The sequence below is a fragment of the Mustela lutreola genome, chromosome 6 (genome assembly GCF_030435805.1).
Source record: "Mustela lutreola isolate mMusLut2 chromosome 6, mMusLut2.pri, whole genome shotgun sequence".
Taxonomy (NCBI): Eukaryota; Metazoa; Chordata; class Mammalia; order Carnivora; family Mustelidae; genus Mustela; species Mustela lutreola.
The window spans coordinates 115492976-115514656 of NC_081295.1; the positions used below are offsets into that span (position 1 = coordinate 115492976).

The 21681-nt window shown below is 40.0% G+C and overlaps 1 protein-coding gene across 3 annotated transcripts in view; it reads left to right on the plus strand.

The window, feature by feature from the left end:
• KCNQ5 (potassium voltage-gated channel subfamily Q member 5) overlaps nt 1-21681 on the plus strand; it is a 548158-nt gene that overhangs the window by 447503 nt on the left and 78974 nt on the right. For all 3 annotated transcript variants that reach the window (XM_059178458.1, XM_059178459.1, XM_059178460.1), the window contains exons 5-7: nt 653-778; nt 12559-12669; nt 18238-18333. In XM_059178458.1, coding sequence (XP_059034441.1) covers nt 653-778; nt 12559-12669; nt 18238-18333 — 333 coding nt within the window. The remainder of the gene's footprint in view (nt 1-652; nt 779-12558; nt 12670-18237; nt 18334-21681) is intronic.

The following is a 21681-nucleotide window of genomic DNA, read 5'->3' on the forward strand; positions in this document are numbered from 1 at the left end:
TATAGAACAAGCCTTTGGAAACTTTTTCGTTGATTGCTGTGGAATATGTAATGAACCCATCAAGCAAACTTAGTCATTTCAGAAGCTGGTTAAAGCACAATGTATAATGGATTACTTAAAAGTCATCATTCGGGTTCCAGAGGGAGGGGAATTGGGAGACGGGGCAAAATCGGTGAAAGGGAGAGGGAGAGACGAGGTTGCAGTTATGGAAGGACTAAGTCACAGGAATCAAAGGCTGGGTACAGGGATACTCAGTGATACTATAGCTGTGTTTTGTGGTGACAGAAGGTACCTACGCTTGTGAGCACAGCATCACCTACAGAGATGTGGAATCACCTGAAACTGATGTAACATTGTGTGTCTATGGTACTCAAATAAAAAATAATGTTTTTCAAGTCCTCAAGCCTCCAATAAATTAGAGTAAACCCATGTCTTTAGAACACTGTGCAACCAAAAAAAAGAATACTGTGCAACCATAAAAAAAAAAAGCTGAGGAAGTTGTTCTGTTCCCTGGGACATCCTCTGAATAAAAAAGTAATATATATATAATAAATATCCAAAAAGTAATAAAATGAATACATAGTTTTTTCCTTTTTCACTTTTTTTTTTTTTTTTTTAACCTCTAACAGTCTTTCATTCCTTTTATATCTAGGAATTAATCACAGCTTGGTACATAGGATTTTTGGTTCTTATTTTTTCATCTTTCCTTGTCTATCTTGTGGAAAAGGATGCCAATAAAGAGTTTTCTACATATGCAGATGCTCTCTGGTGGGGCACAGTAAGTATAAAAATCTGTTTTTATTTTTTGGATGTTGTGAAATGTCTCCTTTGAATACAGTGTAATGATTTCTATGAATCATTTATGAAAGGTCTCATAAAAAACATTAACTTCCAAAAGAGAGTTATGTGAAAATATACAGCACTGACTAAAATTGTCTAAAGAGTTTTCCCATCTCTATGGCTCAACAAAATTAAGTTCTCTTATAAATCATCAGAAGTATTTCTTGAGTGCTAGATTGTTGCCAAAATAAGGGTACATTATTTTTTTAAGCTGTGATTAAAATCTTGATAGAGTTGTTTGTTTGTCTTTGTGGAGCACAGATTCTAAATGACCAATTTTGCATCCGTTTACCACTCATCAAAAAAGTTTTTTCTGAGGTTTAAAAAAAAAAGGAATAGTCGCTGAATGGAAGTTAAAGTAAAATTATGGAACAAGAAGTGAAAAAGAGAAAACTGATAACCATCTTTGAGGTCAGAGATCATAGACACTTAGTTTCAAATTTTTCCACTCAAAAGCCTGCTTTTCATTTAAATTGTTATTAAAGGATCATTTGCCAAACAGATATAAAAATCATGACCTCATACAGACCTGTGCTAAAGATTTTAACTCCTTTTTTAAAATTTGTTATTCTTAATGAGGAAGCTAGTACGTTACATCCGGTTCAAAGGACTGTCCAAAAAACAGAAACATATAAAGATCAAAAATATTGAAATGAATTCAAATACAGGTAAAGCTGGCTTCTTCATGGTGTGAAAGGGAAGTCAATTAAACCTCCCTAGACAGAATTTATTTACATGTCTATAGACAAGAATTATTTTGCAATGCTCCCAGTTATCTACAACTTACAGAGCTGCAAAATAGCTCAAAAGCCATGAAAAATGCAGAGCCCCATAAAGTCAGAAGTTGATAACCTGGAAAGGTGTGCTCCAAGCAAGGCATAGTTTTCCACTAAAGCAAAATTCTTGTCTGCATTGTAAAGAATTTATAAAACGGTCATTGAAACATGGGCCCTAATAAGATTAGAGAATGCTTTCTGTAATATATGAACTCTATTTCTTTCTATTTTATTCCTTAAGGCATTCCAAAAGGGTGTTTTGTGAAAACATACAGCATTTAAAATGGTCTAAACAGCTTCCCATCTCTTTGGCCCAACAAAATTTAAGTTCTCTAATAAATCACCAGTAATATTTCTTGAGTGATAGATTGTCACCAAAATTAAAATACATCCTTTACCTAAACTGTGGGCAAAATATTTATAAGTTGGGGGGCACCTAGGTGGCTCAGTAGGTTAAGTGTCCGACTCTTTATTTCAGCTCCGATCTGATCTCAGGGCATGGAGCCTACTTAAAAAGTAAATATATATAAGTTGGTTGTTCACTTCGTGGAACATAGAGTTAAGTTTCCAATTCTTGCATTGTTCTGTTACTCATCAAAAGTGCATCAGTGAGAACTAGAACCTTTGTCAAGGACAAAGAAAACTTGTCAGGGCTTGTATTGAACAGAACTTGGTATATTTAGTGGCCACACAGCAGCAGTAAAATGAATAAGAATCAGAAATAGCTTCACCTGAAGATTAGGCTTTTTTTCTTAAATTATCAGAATCAGTGTCTTCAAGATTGTGTCATTAGGAACAAAGCAATCTAGTGGTATAATAATTTAGTTCCCAGCTCCTCCCTCCTACCCCACAAGCATTAATGGACATTTTGAAAAGAGGAAGGAGGAAAACCTGAAAGAGAGCAGTCCTGTGACATTCTTGAAATACCTTTTATATGTAGAATGCAAGTGAAAATCTGTGACTCATTGTGTGATAAACTGTGTAAACAGAACACAGGAGGCTTTTCTAGCCAGCAAGGGGAAGACAGTTCATTATCCCAGGCTTCAAAGCAACAATGTGAATTTAAGTTTAGTTTCTGTTTTTCCTTGATAATTCCAACGTACTTAAATGCTTGAGACATTCAGGTGCACCTGTCCCATTGAGATGCAGTCCTTGGTGAGTTCAGCCTGGCAGCTCTTTATCCTTCTTTCCAATAGTCTTCCTTTTGTCCTTATTACTAATCAGAATTGCTGTATTGTATGTTAAACAGTGTGTGGGAAACTCTTAATGTACTGCTCACTTAGTCACAGGCTTATTTCTTTTGCCAGAATAACCCACGTAGCAGGTTTCAAAGGTCATATCTTTTCACTTTCAGAGGGGAAGTAACATTTTCATTGATTGCCATTTTTAATAGTCATATTCTGACTGAAGCTTAACCTGTACTTAACAGGTTCTTTGAATGGCCTAATTATTTCTCCATTTAAATTTTTTTAAAAATCTGGTCTTGAATAATCTTCTAAGATGTCAAGCTTCTAGGAAAAGGCCTGTTGGTCCACAGTGGGTTTGTTGATATTAACTGAGTCATTAATGAAATTGTCTGAAGCCTAAAAATATACAAAAAAACAAACAAAAGTGCTTATTATCTCTATTCTTTTTTTTTTTTTAAGATTTTATTTATTTATTTCACAGAGAGAGAACACAAACAGGGGTAGCTGGCAGGCAGAGGGAGAGAGAGATGCAGGCAGAGGGAAAGGGAGAAGCAGGCTCCCCGCTGGGCAGGGAGCTGGATGCGGGGCTCCATCCCAGGACCCTGGGATCATGACCTGAGCTGAAGGCAGAGGTTTGACTGACTGAGCCACCCAGGCACCCCTATTTCTATTCCTTATAAGAAGAACATATACTGGGTCTCCAATATGAAATAAAATAAATTTAGAACATCATACCTTTTATTATATATTGTTCAAGACCTTAGTAAAATATGTGGCTGGATACTTTCTAGTTAAAATTGTCCATGTTGCACATAATGGACACCTTGCTAACTATGGAAGTACCCAGAATTAACAGAGAAATGAAAGCACCCTGAACTAGTGTTTCTAAGTGTTGGACTTCAGTTAAAAAAAAAATAGGAGATTCTCTTCATTAAGAAAGCCCAAATTATTGACATTAAGTATCAAAATGCAGTTTGTGGCTTGTGGGTACAATATTTCAGTGAATTCTGAATTGTTAATTATTAATATCCTTTTGTTAAAAAAAATATCGAGGACTATCCCCAAAACCCACTTTAGGAGGGATTCATGTGTGATCAATACTATCAAAAGCCAGTAACAATTCAAACAACTCTGATCCCTGAAGACAATTCTGTACCACCTAGTTTGTTAAATAAGTGGAATAATCAATATTAAGGGCCTGGTACTAAGACCTCAGCCAGTGCCCAATCAAAGATGGTAGCCACTGTTGGCAAAAACATTTCGATATGGATGTTAGATGGAAGCACCTCTGTAACAGAAGGAACAAAGGGCTCTTTCCTTCATGGAAGACTCACAGCTTAAGCACAAAAGGGATTTGGGAATTGGGGATTAGAATGAAAAGATGTTCTGGGTTCTTAAGGGACGTTTGTGACAGAAGTAGAAGAGGGTCAAGGGGAAACGACTCGTGGCTGAAGCCCTGGCAGCTACGGGAAAAGAGGATCTTCATTTGTTGGGCAGAGCTCCATTTGATGTTACTTCCTATTATTATTTTCCTCCTTTTTGGTTGCTTCAGATTTATTCTGAAATAATTTAAGAACAAGTCTCCCTGGAGTTATTTCCTATTATTATCTCCTTCTTCCCTATTATTATTTTTCTCCTTTTGATTTGCCTTAGATTTATTCTGAAATAACTTAAGATCTGCTCTTCCTGAAGTAATATTGCCTGATAATGATCTGTTCTTGAAGGCCAGTTTGTTCTCTACTTACTGCTATTTCTGTGATGAAGACAGTGAGATGGGGTGGCTTTTTTCTTAAGAAGCACACAACAGCAAATCGTATAAGTATTCTTGAGTCAGCATCTGACGACAGCCTCCACCTGGGACCCTGTGCTTGACTTGATTACTTCAGGCATGTAGAAGAATTAGATATAAGCCAGTTAGTCCTAGAATTCATGCTGAAAATCTTCCAGCCTTTCTCAAAGCAAATAATACAGAAGGCTCTACGGATAGTATAGTGTATGGTGCACTCAGTGGGTTGTAGAGCCCAAATAGATGTCATGAGTTTCATCCTCCTGCAAAAATCTAAGAACAAGAAGTGGTGTCAGTTTGTGAAATTAACAAAAATACCGTTGTGTCAGGGTGCCTGGGTGGCTCAGTGGGTTAAGCCTCTGCCTTCGGCTCAGGTCATGATCTCAGAGTTCTGGGATTGAGCCCCGCATCGGGCTCTCTGCCCAGCAGGGAGTCTGCTTCCCCTTCTCTTTCTGCCTGCCTCTCTGTCTGCTTGTGATCTCTCTCTCTCTCTCTGTCAAATAAATAAATAAAATCTTAAAAAGAAAAAAAAATACCCTTGTGTCTCATAGCACTGAGAATCAACCCTCCTTCCACTGAGCTCACCAGTACAAAATATTTTCTGCAACTTTGATAAGCTGTTGTTTTCTGACTCAGCGTTGGCACGTTAAATAAAAGTTAACAATTATTTCTCACTACCAAAACATTATCTGATGGTATCAGAGCTTTATTTGGCCAAGACATCATCACCACACCAACCCTAACTATTCAAGAACATTGTTAAGTACCAAGCAAAAACTGAGACACACATGCATGAGCTGCTACCCACCGAAACATCTTAGCTGCTGTGAGCCTCTGTATGGTGTGCCCACCTGGATGGCACGGGTATGTGAAATATATCGGTGGGAAGCCTTTCCTAAGACGTTTGTTCCATTAGTAAATGCCATCTCACACATGGTGCTGAATACTTTTGCTTGATTTGAGTCCATAAACATTGAGCATACACTGTATGGAAAAGAACAGAAAGAATTAAAGTCAGGAAACTTGGCTTCCAGCTCCATCATCGGGATTTAGCAGAGGTGCGGTATTCAGCGAATCATTTACTATCTCTATAAAACTGAGAAAATAGCATTACCCAAACACAAAGTTGCTATGGGTAGTAAACGAGATAAGGATATGTAGGGCCTAGGTCGGGCACTGAACAAATGTTAGTCACTGCTGTTGTTACGTATTTGACAACGAGCCTGGAAGAACAACAGAGAATCCTGTTACCCTGCCTGCCACAGAAGCACCCACAGGATCTGAGGGCACCCCTACGAGAGAGTCTGCTATTTGCACACTCAAAACCTTTCTCGTCGACGAATTTACGATGAACAAATTCCTGCACAGGTTCTAGGCTACCCGCTCTCTGAAACTAGGAAGCAACCCAGAGAGAGAAGAGGAGAGGAGAGGGGGGAGGGGTGGGGGAAAAGGGAAAGGGAGGGAAAGAGACAGTTGACAGACTCCTCATGTGAATCATCCTCTGAAGCACGGCCTTATAGGGAAACTATACTGTGCTTTGGAAGTCTACAAATAGTATGTTCTTAACTTGTTCTCATGAATGAATTAGTTGTAAAGTGGTAGTCATAATTGTATTCTCAAAATTAGACTAATAAATGTATATCGATGTGTTACTTGAAGAGAGGAAGGATGGGTTTATATCTACTGGTCTGGAATTAATTCTTTTATTGAAGGGAAAAAAAAAGTTATAGTCTACCCAGTGTCCAAATTATAATCTGACCATAGCATCTGCCATCCCACACAAAAAGAACACAAAGGAAGAGGGAAGAAAAATCAAGAAATCTTGGGCCCAAATTTGCATGTGTTTTGCAGTATTATTCCTGAAGACAAGACTTCTCGATTACTAAACACACTAAGGGCTCCGAGTCCACCTTTGCTACACAAACACACATTTATACCAACATCTACAACCCACAGTCAGAAAATATATTTTCTCACCTGTGTGGCAGCAACTGAGTACATGCAATATGTTGACAAAAACTTATCTAAACCTTTCCCATCTGCCAGATCACCTTCAAGTAAATGGCCTGACAGAACGATAGCTCAAACTCCCAGCATTCCTGAAGGGAGCCGTTCCCTCTCAGATCCTGACCCGTCTGGTCCAGGTATCACCTGACAATGCCTCTGCTGGTTTCCACCTCCGGTCACAAAGTGTGGCATTAAATGGCATCCTCTCACTCAAAGAAAGTAGTCGTCTCCCCATAACTGCACTGGAAGAGATAGTTGACATTTTTTTAATCTGTCTTTTCATGTTCCTAAGTAAAATCAAAACCTCACAGACTTTCCAAGAATATTGTAAAACCATAGTCTAATGTCAATGAGTAAGAATCAATAATCCATATGTAAAAACATGAGTAAATGCATAAATACATTTTTAAAATTTAATCTATTCAGCACAGGTTAACCTGTGCAAAAGACATATCTCCTATAAGCTCTGGAAGTAGGTCCAAAATGGAATTGTGTCCAATATGGTAGATTTCCTCCAGCCCCTGAAGATCACACTGGCAGCCTCTCAAGTTTCTTTGAAAGAAACTGCTGTTCCAGGAGCTCCCCTGATGAGCTGGTGTCTTTGGACTTCTGTGTGAGCCTACCTTTCTCTGACTTTGGATCCCAGTGAAACTTGTCATTACTAGGTTTGGCCCCTGAACGCTTCATAGGATTTCTGAAAGACGAACTGGGTTTATTGTTTGGCACAAGTGTGGCAGAATAAGCCCCCTGCCTGCCCAAGGCTGCTACTCAGTTCAGGTACAAAGAACCAGCTGATAATTGTTAGCAGGGCGTTCCAGAGGCTAGGAAAAGAAAAGAAACATAATGTAGTTGTGCTGTTCCAGGAGACACACCGGTATTTCAAGGACAACTTGACCTAAAAGTCCAGAAAAATCAATGAACATCTATGCAGGCCTCATCAGAGGATGGTCTCATTGTATGCAACCGGTCATTGCTTAGGAAGTCAGTGGCTTGATTCAAGCCGATGGGTCCGTGTGAATTCATAAAGAAGGCTCATATCGTTTTATTCTAAGTGCATCCTAGAAATGTCAGTTTCGTCCCTGGTACTATCCGTCTGTCCCCTTCAGGGAGTACAGTTACCCCCTTGGCTGCCACAGAAAGGGACCTGCTCCCAGCAGGCGTGAGACAAAGGAAAGTCCTGCTCCCCAGCGTGGACTAAGATGAAACTGCTACCCTGTTGCCGGATCCTTCTCAAGCCTGGCTGGCAATGGAAGGCCTCTATGCTTTCAACCGAGCAACATCATGAGAGACTTTGAAATCGGAGTGGAGGAAGTTGTTGGGCTTGGCCGCCAGCCCTTCCAGACTCTGCATGCCAGCCTGAACCCAGTGCAGAGAGAAGGAGGGAGGGAGGCAGCTCTCCGCGGTCCCGGGCTTCCTTTCTCTCCAACAAAGCACGCCTGTAAGAGGGAGGGCAACTCTAAATCCAGAATGAGAGGGAGCAGGCATTCTTCTCTACTCAGAAAGAAACACTGGGCACATCGTCATTTTGCTGTGTCTCATTCTTCCGACTTAAAAGTGGTGGTTTAAAAAAACAAAACAAAACAAAAAAAAAAAAAAAAAACGCTCTCTGAGTGATGAGCAAAGGAGAATAACTCAGATGTATGGTAGCTCCCCCTTATCCGTGGTCTTTCTTTCCACTGTTTCTGTTACCTACCTTCTGTTACCTTGGGAAGCACATGGTACGTGGTACGTGATAGTAGCCTAACGCTATGTCATCACGCATACCTCATTCATGTCACGTCATCACGTAGGCATTTTATCATATCATCACAAGAAACGTGAGGGCAGTATTGTATTTCAAGAGAGACCACAGTCACATAGCTTTTATTACAGTAGACTGCTATAGTTGTTCTTATTATAAGTTATTGTTGATCTCTTACTGTATCTATGTGTTAAACTTATTATATGTGTGTTTAGGAAAAAAACAGTGTATGTAGGGTTCAACATCCGTTGGGATTTTGGAATGTATCCCTCATGGGTAAGGGGAGACTATTGCATTATTAGAATGTAAAGTTTACCATGAAATATACCATCATTGCTATGACCAAACCATGAAATACCTCCTTCAGTTTATTATGATTAAACTGCTGGAAAAGGATTAAGCTGTTTTTGCAGAAAAAGGATAGATTAAAATGTTTCCCACATATTTAGGATTAAGAACCTATAACAAAATTGAGCCAGGAATATTTTTTCTGCCATCTCAAGGAATTCCTTGGAGACCCCCACCCCTAATACTGCTAGTGATGTGTGATTAACTTGGCCACTAGGTTCACAAATTCTCTTTCCCCAACCTTGGATGAGCCTTCCCTGTTCTCTTGCTGATTTGTCCTAGACACTCTCTCACACGGTCACCACCCGAAGCTCTAAGTCTTTCATTCCCCACAGCTAACCCCCCACCCTCACCTTTACTGAGACTGAAGAGAACCAACTCAGGCCTTCCAAAGCTGCCCTTCACTCATATTGTGTCCACAGCTTTCTTCCATGGTAGAAGACATGTCCTTCCACATTGCCAAAACTAACCCTTCCGGTTGTACACTTGATCCTATTTTCTTTCCTCCATGGTTGCCTCACCCTGTAATGATGCTACCATTCTTCCTCCCCAGCTCAGACTCACTCTCTCTGTAGATATGCACAAAGACATCCTAGAAAGTCTTTCTTCAAGTCCAAGGTTTCTGGAAGTTCTGGCCTGATTTTTCTCACTCCATTTGTTACCAGCATTCTTGAAAGGATTCTTCATTTATTTACTAAATATTTATTGAGTTCATCCTACTTTGTGACAAGCATCATGCTAGATGTTAGAGAGATAACAGAGACATGGTTCCTCTTCTGGTAAAGGAAATAGGGACCCCTCTCCAAAAAAATATACAAAACCTACCACTTATAGTAAGTGCTATTAAGAAACAAGGGGCTGAAATAGAAAATAGCTGAAGACCCTGTTATAGACAGGGTGTGTAGGGAAGACCACTCTGATTACAGAGTATTTTGGATAAGACTTGAAGAATGAGAAGGAGCTCTGGGAAGGGTGGGGAGAAGAGAGTTCTGGATGAAGAAACAGGATATGCAAAGGTCCTGTGGTAGAAATAACCTGGCCTATTTGAGGAGTTGAAAGTACATTGTGGTCAAAGTACAGTGAGCAAGGGTGAAATCAGAGTGATCTTGGAGAGGTAGGTGGAGACCAGATCAGGTAGGCCATAGTTAGGGTCTTAGAGCTTATTCTGAATTCAGTGAGTAGCTATTGAAGGCTTTTTAAAGAGGAGTAACAAAATAATTCCCCTCACAGATATAGGGAGAAGGGACTGGAGGGAATGAATCAAGAACAAAAGCAGAGAGAGCAATTGAGAAATTGCTGCAGCAGCCTAGCCTGTCACCATGGCAGGGAAGACAGTGAGCAGGGGATGATTTGGCAGTATCTTTGGGAGTTAGAACCCATGGGACTTGATAGACTCAGGGAGGGAGTGAGGGAAACAAGCACTGAGGCTTCTGACATGAGCATCTGGGTGGATGGTGGTGCCCTCGATTAGGCTGTGAGGGGATGCATTTGGGGGAATGACAAGTTTGGAAAGAATAAGTTTTCTGCTTTAAACATTTTTTTAAGAGTTTATTTATTTATTTGACAGAGATCACAAATAGGCAGAGAGGCAGGCAGAGAGTGAGAGGGAAGCAGGCTCCCCGCTGAGCAGAGAACCAGATGCGGGGCTCGATGCCAGGACGCTGAGATCATGACCTGAGCCGAAGGCACAGGCTTTAACCCACTGAGCCACCCAGGCACCCCTGTTTTAAACGTGTTAAGTTTAAATGACTATGTGCCATCCAGATAGAAATATCAACTGCACATAGGTGAATCTGGAGTGCAGAAGAATCTGGCCGGGTAAACCTGGCCTATAAATTTGGTGTGCACCATAAAAATGGTATTTACATTCATGAGAACACTAAAATCAGCTGGGAGGAGAGAAAAAAAGAGAGAATAGAAGAGGAAAGAAAGTTAAAAAAAAAAAAAAAAAAAAGAGAGAGAGAGGAAAGAAAGTGAGAGAAGAACAGGATTTTTTTGAAAGAAAAAACTCAGAACCAAACCTTAAGAATCCAATAGTCAGAGGTTGACTTGTGTGGGAGATGCCACGTAAGAGGAGCCACCAAAGATATCAAGAGAAAACCCATGGAAGTGAGGAGAAGAAAAACCTGGGGAGGGCTCAGAAGCTGAGTTGGAAGTTTCTAAAAGGTCTGGCATCATAGAGCATCGTTTCCTATCATTTCTACCTCTCAAACGTAACCCTGTTGTCAAAGGTCCAGTAGGAGAATAAAACCAAAGCAACCACTTTCTTAGACATCAGTAGCTGTCTCCATACCCAGTATCTTTTCTCAGTCCTCATTGTCTTGGTTTTCTATGTGACTGTGATACCAGGGATCCACTTTATGAAACCCTGTCTTCTCCATTGAGTTTCCATTTATATAACCCATTTCTAGTTCCCTTACTTTTCAAAATATTTATTCTTCTCTGACTTTCCTTTCCCCTCCATCCCTTCGATGTCTGTTTCCTGAGATGCCCATGGACCTTGTCTTTGCATTTATTCACAAATCTTCAACAATCATCCTGTGCCTGATTCCAAAACTCAAATCTCCTGCTGAACCCAATCTCTCTCTTTCAAGACTTGCGCTCTCAATCTCAATTTCCTCCTCGACATTTCTAGATCAGAGTCCTGCTAACATTTCAAAAACACTTATTTGCAAAACCAAACTCTCTGTCTTTGCTTCAAAGTCTTCCATTTCCCATTGTCATATTTCTATTTATGGCTTAACCATCTTCCCCTTGAAATGTCTAAGTCCTTGTTGACTTAGTCTTCCCTTTCATCCCAGAGAATTAACAAATGCATTTCTATTGAACTTGCTAACACATCTCTTTACTTTGCACTCCCATACCGTCCCAATTCACTTGTCACACTGTTGTACCAGGTCATGCAGAACCTTGTGGGCCCTGGAGAGGAGACGGGACTTTGTTCTAAGATGCATGGGAAGATTCCCAGAACAGTCTGATCATGGCAGAGACATGATCCAAATCATAGTTTTCAGAGACACTCCCTGATCTAAGCTATAACATATCTAGTTAATCTCCCCTTCTACTCATCCTCTTCAGACCCACCATGCTCCAACCCAACTGAGCAACTTACACCTTCTAGAACCTACCCTATTTGTCCTCACTGCTGGGCAGTTGGTCACCTGTTTTCCCTCCCTAGATGGCCTTCTTTATCATTTCTGCCTCTCAAAATATTGCTTCTCCTTCAAAACCTATGTTTGCTAACATCTCCCCAGTAAAACCTCCTTGGCACCCCCCAAGTTGGCGATGATCAATCTGTTCTTTGAGTCCCCAAAGCATATTATATATGCATCCATCGTCATACCTGTCTTGCCCTATTTTGTGTTTTAATGATTTGTGTGTGACGTGTCTCCCCTCTTGCGCCGTAAATATCTTAGGACTAGAATTGTGTACCTCTCATTTTTGTTCCACTACAAATCATAACATGTACCTTGCACACGCCAGGCCTCCAGGAAATGCCTGCCAAGGTAATAAATAGACAGCCTCAATTAACATAAGTTATTGTTTTGTGTACTGATCCAGTCCTAAATCCATGGTGCTATCATTTCTGTATCACTGATGGTTATCCACTTATTTAAATAACCTTTCTTTGAATGCACTGAGAAAAGATGGAAAATTGTGTTATAAGGAAGGAACAAGTATGTAGGTTATTCCCTTCCTTAAACAAAGAGAAGCTCTGTTATGCGTCACGGAAAATTAAAGCACAGTAATAAAATGCGCCAACAAGGCTTGTTGAATAATGATTTAGCGGAAACGTTGCTTTGCCTCCTGTTCATGGGCCCTAACTTTCCTCTCAAGTACTTAAGCTGCGCGTTCTATTTATTTTGTTTTTAGATTACATTGACAACGATTGGTTATGGAGACAAAACTCCCCTGACTTGGCTCGGAAGATTGCTTTCTGCAGGCTTTGCGCTCCTTGGCATTTCTTTCTTTGCACTTCCTGCCGTGAGTATCTTGGCAAAAATAAAGCGACTTAAATTAAATCTTAGAGGTTTATTAGTGTGAGCTTTCACAAATTGGAACATATCTATATTGCTTACAAATATAATTGTATTGATAACATGTTGACTCTTCCACATACATCTAGTTGGAAAATTTATGAAATATGGTCTTCCCTTGGAGATGCTCAACCTGGGAGTTCTATACCTGCTGGGTCTTTATGGCCAAATAATAATTCAGATGGCATCACCTCTCAGTCAGCGTGCTACTAATGCATTTAAAATATGTGTAAAGATTCAAAGATATCTTCTTTTTAAACTGATCTCTCCATTTTGGCTTCTAATGTGTGCTGCTAAAGAGATGGGTGTGGCAAGTGGAGCGTTTACCTCTCCAGATCCATCTGAATGAGAAGCCAACAACCTGAACTGGTTTCCATGTGTCAGATGACTTGTTCTTTCTGTCATCGTCATTGATTTCTCCTAATGAACAGCTTCTGCATCTTATCAGAATGAAGAGCACACTTATCTTCTCCCAAGCTTCGGATTATTTTCTCCTTAACAGATGAAGTTTGCTTTCTGATCATTATACCTTCCTGTTTCTTTACAGGCTGTTGGTAAAATATTACGATTTGCCTCTATCCCCAGACTTTCACTGTTGTTCAGTCCACCTCTCCCAGGGGAAGAGAGCCAACAAAAGGAGCATGACAGTAGTGGCCTCAGTCGTGCTCAAGGAACAATAGCCTCGGTCTTGCTCCAGACAGACGCTGAGTTGTGTCACAGCCTCTGCCAAGTGACCCCAGAGTACCCCTTCAAAGGAAGCCAAGGGACTAGGGATTTTCACACCCCAGCCTTTAGCTCACAGGGCTCCTCCTCTGTCCATAAATGAGCACAGAGGAAGCCCATGTTGTTTCCATGGCGGGAGCTCAGCTCTGGACTGACCAGCTGCTTCTGTCCCAGACCATACAAGACCATGGAGAAGACACTGAAAAGACTGTGCATACAGTCTTTCACATGAGCATTAGATCTTAGCTTGAATGTAAAGCCACGTACTGCTACAGTACAAACACTGCGAATGCGACAGTGTTCATTTGCTAGGGCTGCTGTAAAGGTATCACAGACTGGGTGGCTTAAACAACAAAAATCTGTTATCTCACAGTTCTGGAGTCAAGAAGTCCAAAATCGAGGAGGTGATAGCGCTGGTTCCTTCTGAGGGCCATGAGAGAAGGAACTGTTCCAGACTTATTCCCTTGGCTCATGGATGGCAGTCTTCACCCTCGGTCTTCACATTGTCTTCCCTCTGTACCTACCCATGTCCAGATTTCCTCTCCTAAGGACACCAGGGATACTATATTAGGGCCCATCCTAATGACCTCCTTGTAACTTGATTACTTCTATAAAGACCTTATCTCCAAGTAAGGTCACATTCTAAAGTGCTGGGAATTAGGACTCCAACATATGAATTTTGGAGGGATACCGTTTAAACTTGGGTGTGTTTCCGTGTCTATGATAGAGGTAGAATTGTGGCACCCAGAGAAATTATGTGAAGACCAATGTGGTAATATTAAGTCAAATGCTTGTCACAAAGAAAACTTTCATGAAGTGTTGCTTCCATTTTCTGTAGGAATCTAGATATATTGTTTCCTGTTGTGAAGTGAAAAATCAGGGAGAGTCAAAAAAAATACCTCACTTATCCAGAATCAACTTCTCTGGCAAGCTCAACAATCCAGTTCAGAGCAGAGAGTCATTCAATAATCAAATTCCCTACATAAAAATACTTTCAGGAGCAATAAAATACATTCTTGGGCTTTTTTTTTTTTAACCAAAATACCTGCTGATTTTGTTTTTATGCTTATCCTGAAAACACATATAAAACAACCTCTGTGATCCAGTGAAAAGCTACAGAGGGAGGCAACCTCTGGGCTATTAAAATCAACAGCAGTGTGCGTGCTGTCCTCATGGGAGAGCCTCTTAAGACCTAAATCATAACCTGTTCTTAATTTAGAGAAAACTCTGATAAGCTGAGCTACATAGTTTCACAATTCTCTGAAGATTTTAAATAGCAAAGGCAGAGAGGTAGACTGATCAAACAAATACTGTAACAGGAAGAGATGGTGGAAGACTAACAACAAAGGAGGGGGGAATATCTGTAAGAGGCAAGCAGACACAAGTGTTCAAAGTGTGGAAGGACCTGGAGCCAGTTAGTGTTAGGGTCGACCCCCTCCCAGAAGCTGGCTACAACCAGCACAGTCAAATATCAGTCCCCATAATGAAACCCTGAGCTATCACAAGAAGGTTAAATTGTGTCATTCTATTAGGTTAAAGATCAGACACAAAGCAGGTGCTCTTGGGAATGTTTCCCGATAAAGTGATTACAGTGTTCATATATACAAATTAAATTAATATATGTGGGAAGTGTGGAAAACTTGCTTGCCCAGAACGGACCATTACCTCACAATGCCAAGAGAAACTGGCTTTACCACGGTGTTTTACTGCAACCTCACCATCAGGGGCTGAGTTCTTACTTATTGAATGAAAGACCAAATGGTCCATATATACCCTTAAAAAAAAGGAAAAACAAGGTGGCTGGAAATGCCATTTTTTCTTATGTACCTGCCCACACAACAGTGCTATGTGATCAAGATTTAGACGAGCACGTTTTGCTAGGAAAGTTAGAGGTGAGTCGTGAGCCATCCCTGCTTGGGGTTCCTCCCACCCAGGAAATGCAAGGACCAAGAAAGAGAAGAGCCTTTCCCCATCTTTCGTCAAAGCAGAAGGACTCTCCTGAACATACTGAGGCACACAGGCCACCCTTCCCTAACTCCCCGGGGAGGTCGCTTTCCTTGAGCCCCAGAGCCTCCCAGAGCTATGGACAGGCAGAGGCACTGTACTCCTCAGCATCGTCCTCAGAGACAGGCCTCCCTCCCCTTTCAGATGCTCCTTCCTTCCTGCTGCGGGTATCGTTCCGTCCAGTCCATCTGCCTGCGCCAGGTGCACAGTGGGCTCCTTAAATCTAGGAGGCAAAAAGGGAAAAATATTTAAAATATTTACCAAGACACATTTTCCTTCTACTTACTGTTTATGTAGCACTTCTCAACAGAGCACTAAAACATAAAACCTAAAAAATGTAAGTCACAAGATCTTAGACAATGAATTAAAACCAAACTCGGTTTCTAAGAATTTTCATCATATTGATGTGGGTATTTGAAGGGACCGCAGGTGGATTATATAAGTATATATCATAGATATCTCCCATGAGCTAAATATATAAAACATAATGGACTTTATTTTAGCAGGCTTCTAGTTAGGTTCACTGAGCTGTACACTTAAAGAGGTGGAGGAAAATTGGAATGGAGCCATAATGAGACAATGAACAGGACTGGTTTAATAACTTTTGTAATGTACAGTCTGGCGCAAGAGATATGTAGTAAACATTTGCCAACTACTAATATATGTTTCTAAGCAATGCCAGTATGATTTTTAGCACATTTTAGTTTGTTTGGCAAATGCTGATTTCGTGCTATGTAGGGCCTATCTTTATTTTCCAGAAGGGATCTAACTATAAGCCTCATTTTCACATAAAAAGTGCCCCAAAATGGTAGCTATTGCTGTTAATTTAATGTCTACAAAATCTGAATCATGCTCCGTGAGTGGATTATAGACACTGTGTACGTAATGTACCCACACTCAATACGTACAACAAGCATGTCGTATAAACGCTAATGTTTTATATTCTTTCACATGTTTATACTTCATGAAAAACAACATTGAAAGGAAAATAAATCTTTCCTAAGTGATTTCAAATAGCAGGACAAAATTTTGGAGTTATAAATGACTAGAGTTGGGAGGTCATTTTTATAACCTCTAGATGGATGGAAATGTTGTTTAAATCGACAAACAAGATCACACAGACCAGGTTTTTATGTTTGCACAAAGTTTGGTTGATGCCGCCTCAACCTATTGAAGATCTCAGATGGCCTGAGACAGTCACAGAAAAAGATGGATGGAAAACAGAACCTGTGACGTAATTTCTCATTTCACAGTACAGTCATTCATCCTAATTAATAATGGAGTTGATTCTTGCTTATTAATAGCAAGCAGTATTATCAAAGAACTGTATTTTAAACATAATTGCATTACTAATTATCTGGCTTTTGTCACAGATATACTCAGAATTGTGACATCTAAGATAAGAAGGAAGGTTAAAGGTGACCTAGAGTCCATTAATATCTCCCCCTAGTGGTCGTCCAGCCGAGATCTCACACCTCCTATCCATGAAAACCCCACCATCCCCCCCAGTAGCCTAGACCATCTTCGACCTACTTTAAAAATATAAAGAGAAGAAAAACAACCATTCCCTATCTACAACAAATACTGACTCAGTGCTTCTAAGACATCCATCTCTAGCCTAAGGGTTAGACTCCTTGAAGTTTAATAAAAAGGTAATAATTTATAGCAAGCAACTAAAACCACAGACTTGAAAGCAGGGGAGCTCCATGTCCCACGCCAATAAAGTGGAGACTTACAAACAAAGCCCAGAGACAGAATTTCACAAGCCCCAAAAGCCAACCCCGGGCTGAAACAAAGCATCTCGATTCCATGGATGTTAGACCAAAGCAAACTGAAAAGACGGAGGCATTTCAAAGAGCCAGGATTTTGGCAGCTCCAAGTGATAAGCAGAAAGAAGCTAACTAGGCAAAAGTACTAATATAAACATAGGAGAGACAACCCGCCTCACTAACCCCAAAATCTCAATAGGTGAGCTAAAACCAAAAAGGTAAGGAGTGCTACACGTGTGAGATCAAAACTCAGGGAAGCAAAACTCAGGAAGCAGGAACCCACGCTCTTGTCTTTACTATATAAACAGGCAAAATGGAAAACTTTCTGTCTTCAAAACTGAGTGGCTAGCTGTCTACCCCACCCCTTTCACTTTACTTTGGTAGGTGTAGAATTACAGCATTGTGGAGAATTAAGCAGGGGCAGATTTTAAATATACCCCCACCATTTCAAGAGTGGGAAAATATAAAATTTCATAGTATCATCAAAGTGCTAGAAAAACTCTGATGTCCACAGTAGCAAGACGTTAGTTGTCCCAGATTTTAAACCCACCTCTGTCCAGAACCAGAATTCCTACCCTCTAAATTCCATCATGCCCCCTAATTCCAAATGGATACAAGCATTTACTCGAACTTAAGCATAAAGAAGTGTCATGGAGAAGGCCACACAAAAATAATTTTCAAAATTACAGTTTTTATTTATGATTGTGCTACCCCTTACCACACCATAAGAAATCATAAATGGCTAAAGAGCAAAAGTTGTTACCTTTCTTGCCAGTCTTGCCTCAAAACTTGCCATTGCCAATGGTGTTATAACAGAGGTAAATAGTATTTGTTTTAATAAGTAATATGTTTATGAACAGGTTGCACAGTGTTTGTCTTTTCTGGTTTTGGGTTTTGTTTGTTTGTTTTTTTTTATATTTTTTTGGGGTTTGTTTTTTTTTTTTTTTTTTTAATATTTGTCTTACTTAATAGTCCTTTTGAAAAAAAATTTTAAGTACTATTTTTGTATTTTGTTCCAGGGCATTCTTGGCTCAGGTTTTGCATTAAAAGTACAAGAACAGCACCGCCAGAAACACTTCGAGAAAAGAAGGAACCCAGCTGCCAACCTCATTCAGGTAAATGTCAGTGTAATAGGTTGAGGGCAACATCTGTCTCTGTGAGTGCTTGCTGGGTCGTTTTCGGTCTTTGTGCTTCACTGCTTAGTAGAGCTACTGATTTGTTTTGTTCGTAAAAATGAGATTGGAACTTAATGTACAGTTTTAGATTTGGGTAGACATCCCCCCTCCCCCAGCAAGAAAAATATATGTTTTCAGTAAATGGCCCATGCGTTGCTCAAATTTATTAACCATGCCAGCGGGGACCTGCGGAGGTTAGCAGTTGTGTCGGGCCTGGAATGACCTCATGTATCTTATCGGTGACTTGATGAAACATTATTGATCATTAAGGATGGAGCAGACCCCGCCATTGTTCCCTGCATTGCGATTACTTTCACCAGGCAGAAGTGGGCCGCTGTTCTGAAGAACAGCGTATTTGTTTAGGATGTCAAGGATCGCTTTTAATGCCACCTAGAGCAATAACTTGAAATAGTTCATTCCATTTTAAGAGCTGGTGGGATTATAGAATATGTCAGTGTTTGAGAATATGAACTAATAAGCGTATGCTTTGAAGCTACCTCATAATATAAGGCTGTTTAATGTTTCATTTTCTTTTCAATAATTCTGGGTTGGCTTCAGCATTAAAAACAAATGCTTCTCCTATTGCCATCCATTTCTTTGAGAATAGAACCACCCTAAAACCAGGTTGCTTAAGAATCACAAGGTATATTCTTCTCTAAATCCATGCCGTGAAGCTGGTATTTAATTATGGAGACAATGATTCTACAAAATGAGATTTCTTTCCTTCCTGACAAGCAGTGGGAGACACAGAACTTCTAAACTGTTGGGGTTTGGTGTGGCGATCTGAGATGTTAGGAGATTTGTCTTCATGCGGTAGTGACAAGCACACTGTTTTAATTTAGACTGTAGGTTTAAGTGGGTGTGTTGGCGAGGGATGACCACCGCACAGGCCTACCTTTAGCTTTTGTCTCTGGCGGTAATATGCAGGTCCTCCAACAGAAATGGAGTAGGGGAAAAAGCAGGGGAGGGCGGTTCAGTTACATGAAAGACATCATTTTGTATCTAATGATGAAATAAGTGTTAATTTTTTAAGTCAAACTACTCTACAACTATCGACAGACCATTGGGCATGCTTTCTAATGCAAACCATCTCTATTTTTTTTTTAAAGAGCATTAAAGAGAAATGTTGTTCTCTTAGAGAAAGAGATTCGTAAGTAGTAGAAGTTTCAGATCTGAAGCCAAGTGATAATCACCCTAATGGAAAGAGGTGTCACACACTTGAGTATGCACACAAGACACGTGAGGCCCAGAGCTCCGAGCCTTTCATCCTCTGGTGCTTCTTAACCACTTATGAAGTGTTGTCACACTTCCAGTGAATTTTTCGTCTTACTATTTTTTATCTTTCAATTATCTTTCCTTCTTGTCTTTTAATTCTAGAAGTGTTTTCCAACTTGCGAGTGCTCAAGTTATTCTATGGGTTCCTTACATCCGTCCGGGCACCATGCCCTATCTATATGAAACCATCATATATCTTACCCTTATCAGGACTCCTTGCTCTCAGGAGAATGGAGATATTGTTAGCACAAGTAAAGTTCACATGTATTTAAAATCCTTACTGAAGTATTTATTAGTTTTTCTATTGTATAATTTCTCAAACAACATACACTCAAAATATAACCACTTCTAGGCACAGATCCATGATACTTCTGGATATATCAAAAAACATCTTGGAGTATCAGCTGTTCTGTTAGAAAGTGAGCCCTTTGAGGCATTTCTCATGCATGTACCCCTTGTGATGATACAGAATGCTGCCAACAGCTACATATGGTTATTTGAACTTATAAATTCAATTCTTCAGTGGCAATAGCCACATCTCAAGAGGTCAGTAGTAATATGATAGATACGAGCTACCATATTGTACAAGAAAGATATACAGAATATTGGAGGAACTCCCTGATCTAACTTATCAACTAGTAAATTGTGCAAAAACAATTTCCAGCTGAACTTGAAAACATATTGCTACTCTTGTAGCAAATCATTGGACCTGAGGTGTTTATATGTCCACAGCTAAAGCCAGACAAGGCCTTCCTCTCAGGTAACCCATAAAAGGTGAGAGGCTAATTGAACAGTTTTGCTTAGAGATCTAGAATTTCATTTATGGAACTGAGTTATGTAACATATACTGTGACCAATAATTAAACTCGTATAAATAAGCTTTCTTTTGCATAGCAAAAGAAACCATCAACAAAATGAAAAAGCAACCTACTTAGAATGGGAGAAGATATTTACAAATGATATAGTCAATAAGGAGGTAATAGCCAAAATATATAAGAACTTACACAACTCAACACCAAAAAAAAAAAAAAAAAAAGCAATCCTATTAAAAATTTACCAGAGGACCTGAATAGTTTTCCAAAGAAGACATACAGATGACCAACAAACACATGAAAAGACACTCAACATCACTCATCATTGGAATGCAAACCAAAACCACAATGAGAAATCCTTCCTTACACCTGTCAGAATGACTAAAATCAAAAAGACAAGAAATAACACATGTTGGCGAGGACGTGGAGAAAAAGGAACCCTGTGCGCTGCTGGGAATGCAAACTGGTGAAACCACTGTGGAGAACAGTATGGAGGTTCCTCAAAAAGTTAAAAATAGAGGGGCACCTGGGTTAAGCCTCTGCCTTCAGCTCAGGTCATGATCTCAGGGTCCTGGGATCAAGCCCCACATCGGGCTCTCTGCTCAGCAGGGATCCTGCTTCCTCCTCTCTCTCTGCCTGCCTCTCTGCCTACTTGTGATCTCTCTCTCTCTGCAAGTAAATAAATAAAATCTTTTTTTAAAAAAATAGCATATGATCCCATAATTCCACTACTGGGTATTTACCCAAAGAAAACAAAAACACTAATCTGAAAAGATATGTGCACTCTTATGCTTATTGCAGCATTATTTACAATAGCCAATATATGAAAGCAACCCAAATTGTCCATCAACAGATGAATGGATAAAGAAGATGTGGTATACTTATATGAAGGAGTATTACTCACCCATAAAAAAGAGTGGCTTCATGCCATTTGTGACAACAAGAATGGACCTAGAGTGTATTATGCTAGTGAAATAAGTCAGACAAAGACAATACCATATGATTTCACTTATATGTAGAAACTAAAAAATAAAACAAATGAACAAACAGACAAAACAGAAATGGACCCATAAATACAGAGAACAAACTGATTGTTGCCAGAGGGAAGGGAGCTAAGAGATTGGGCAAAATGGGTGAAGGTCAGTGGGAGGTACATTCTTCCATTTATAGAATGAATAAGTCATGGGGATGAAAGATACAG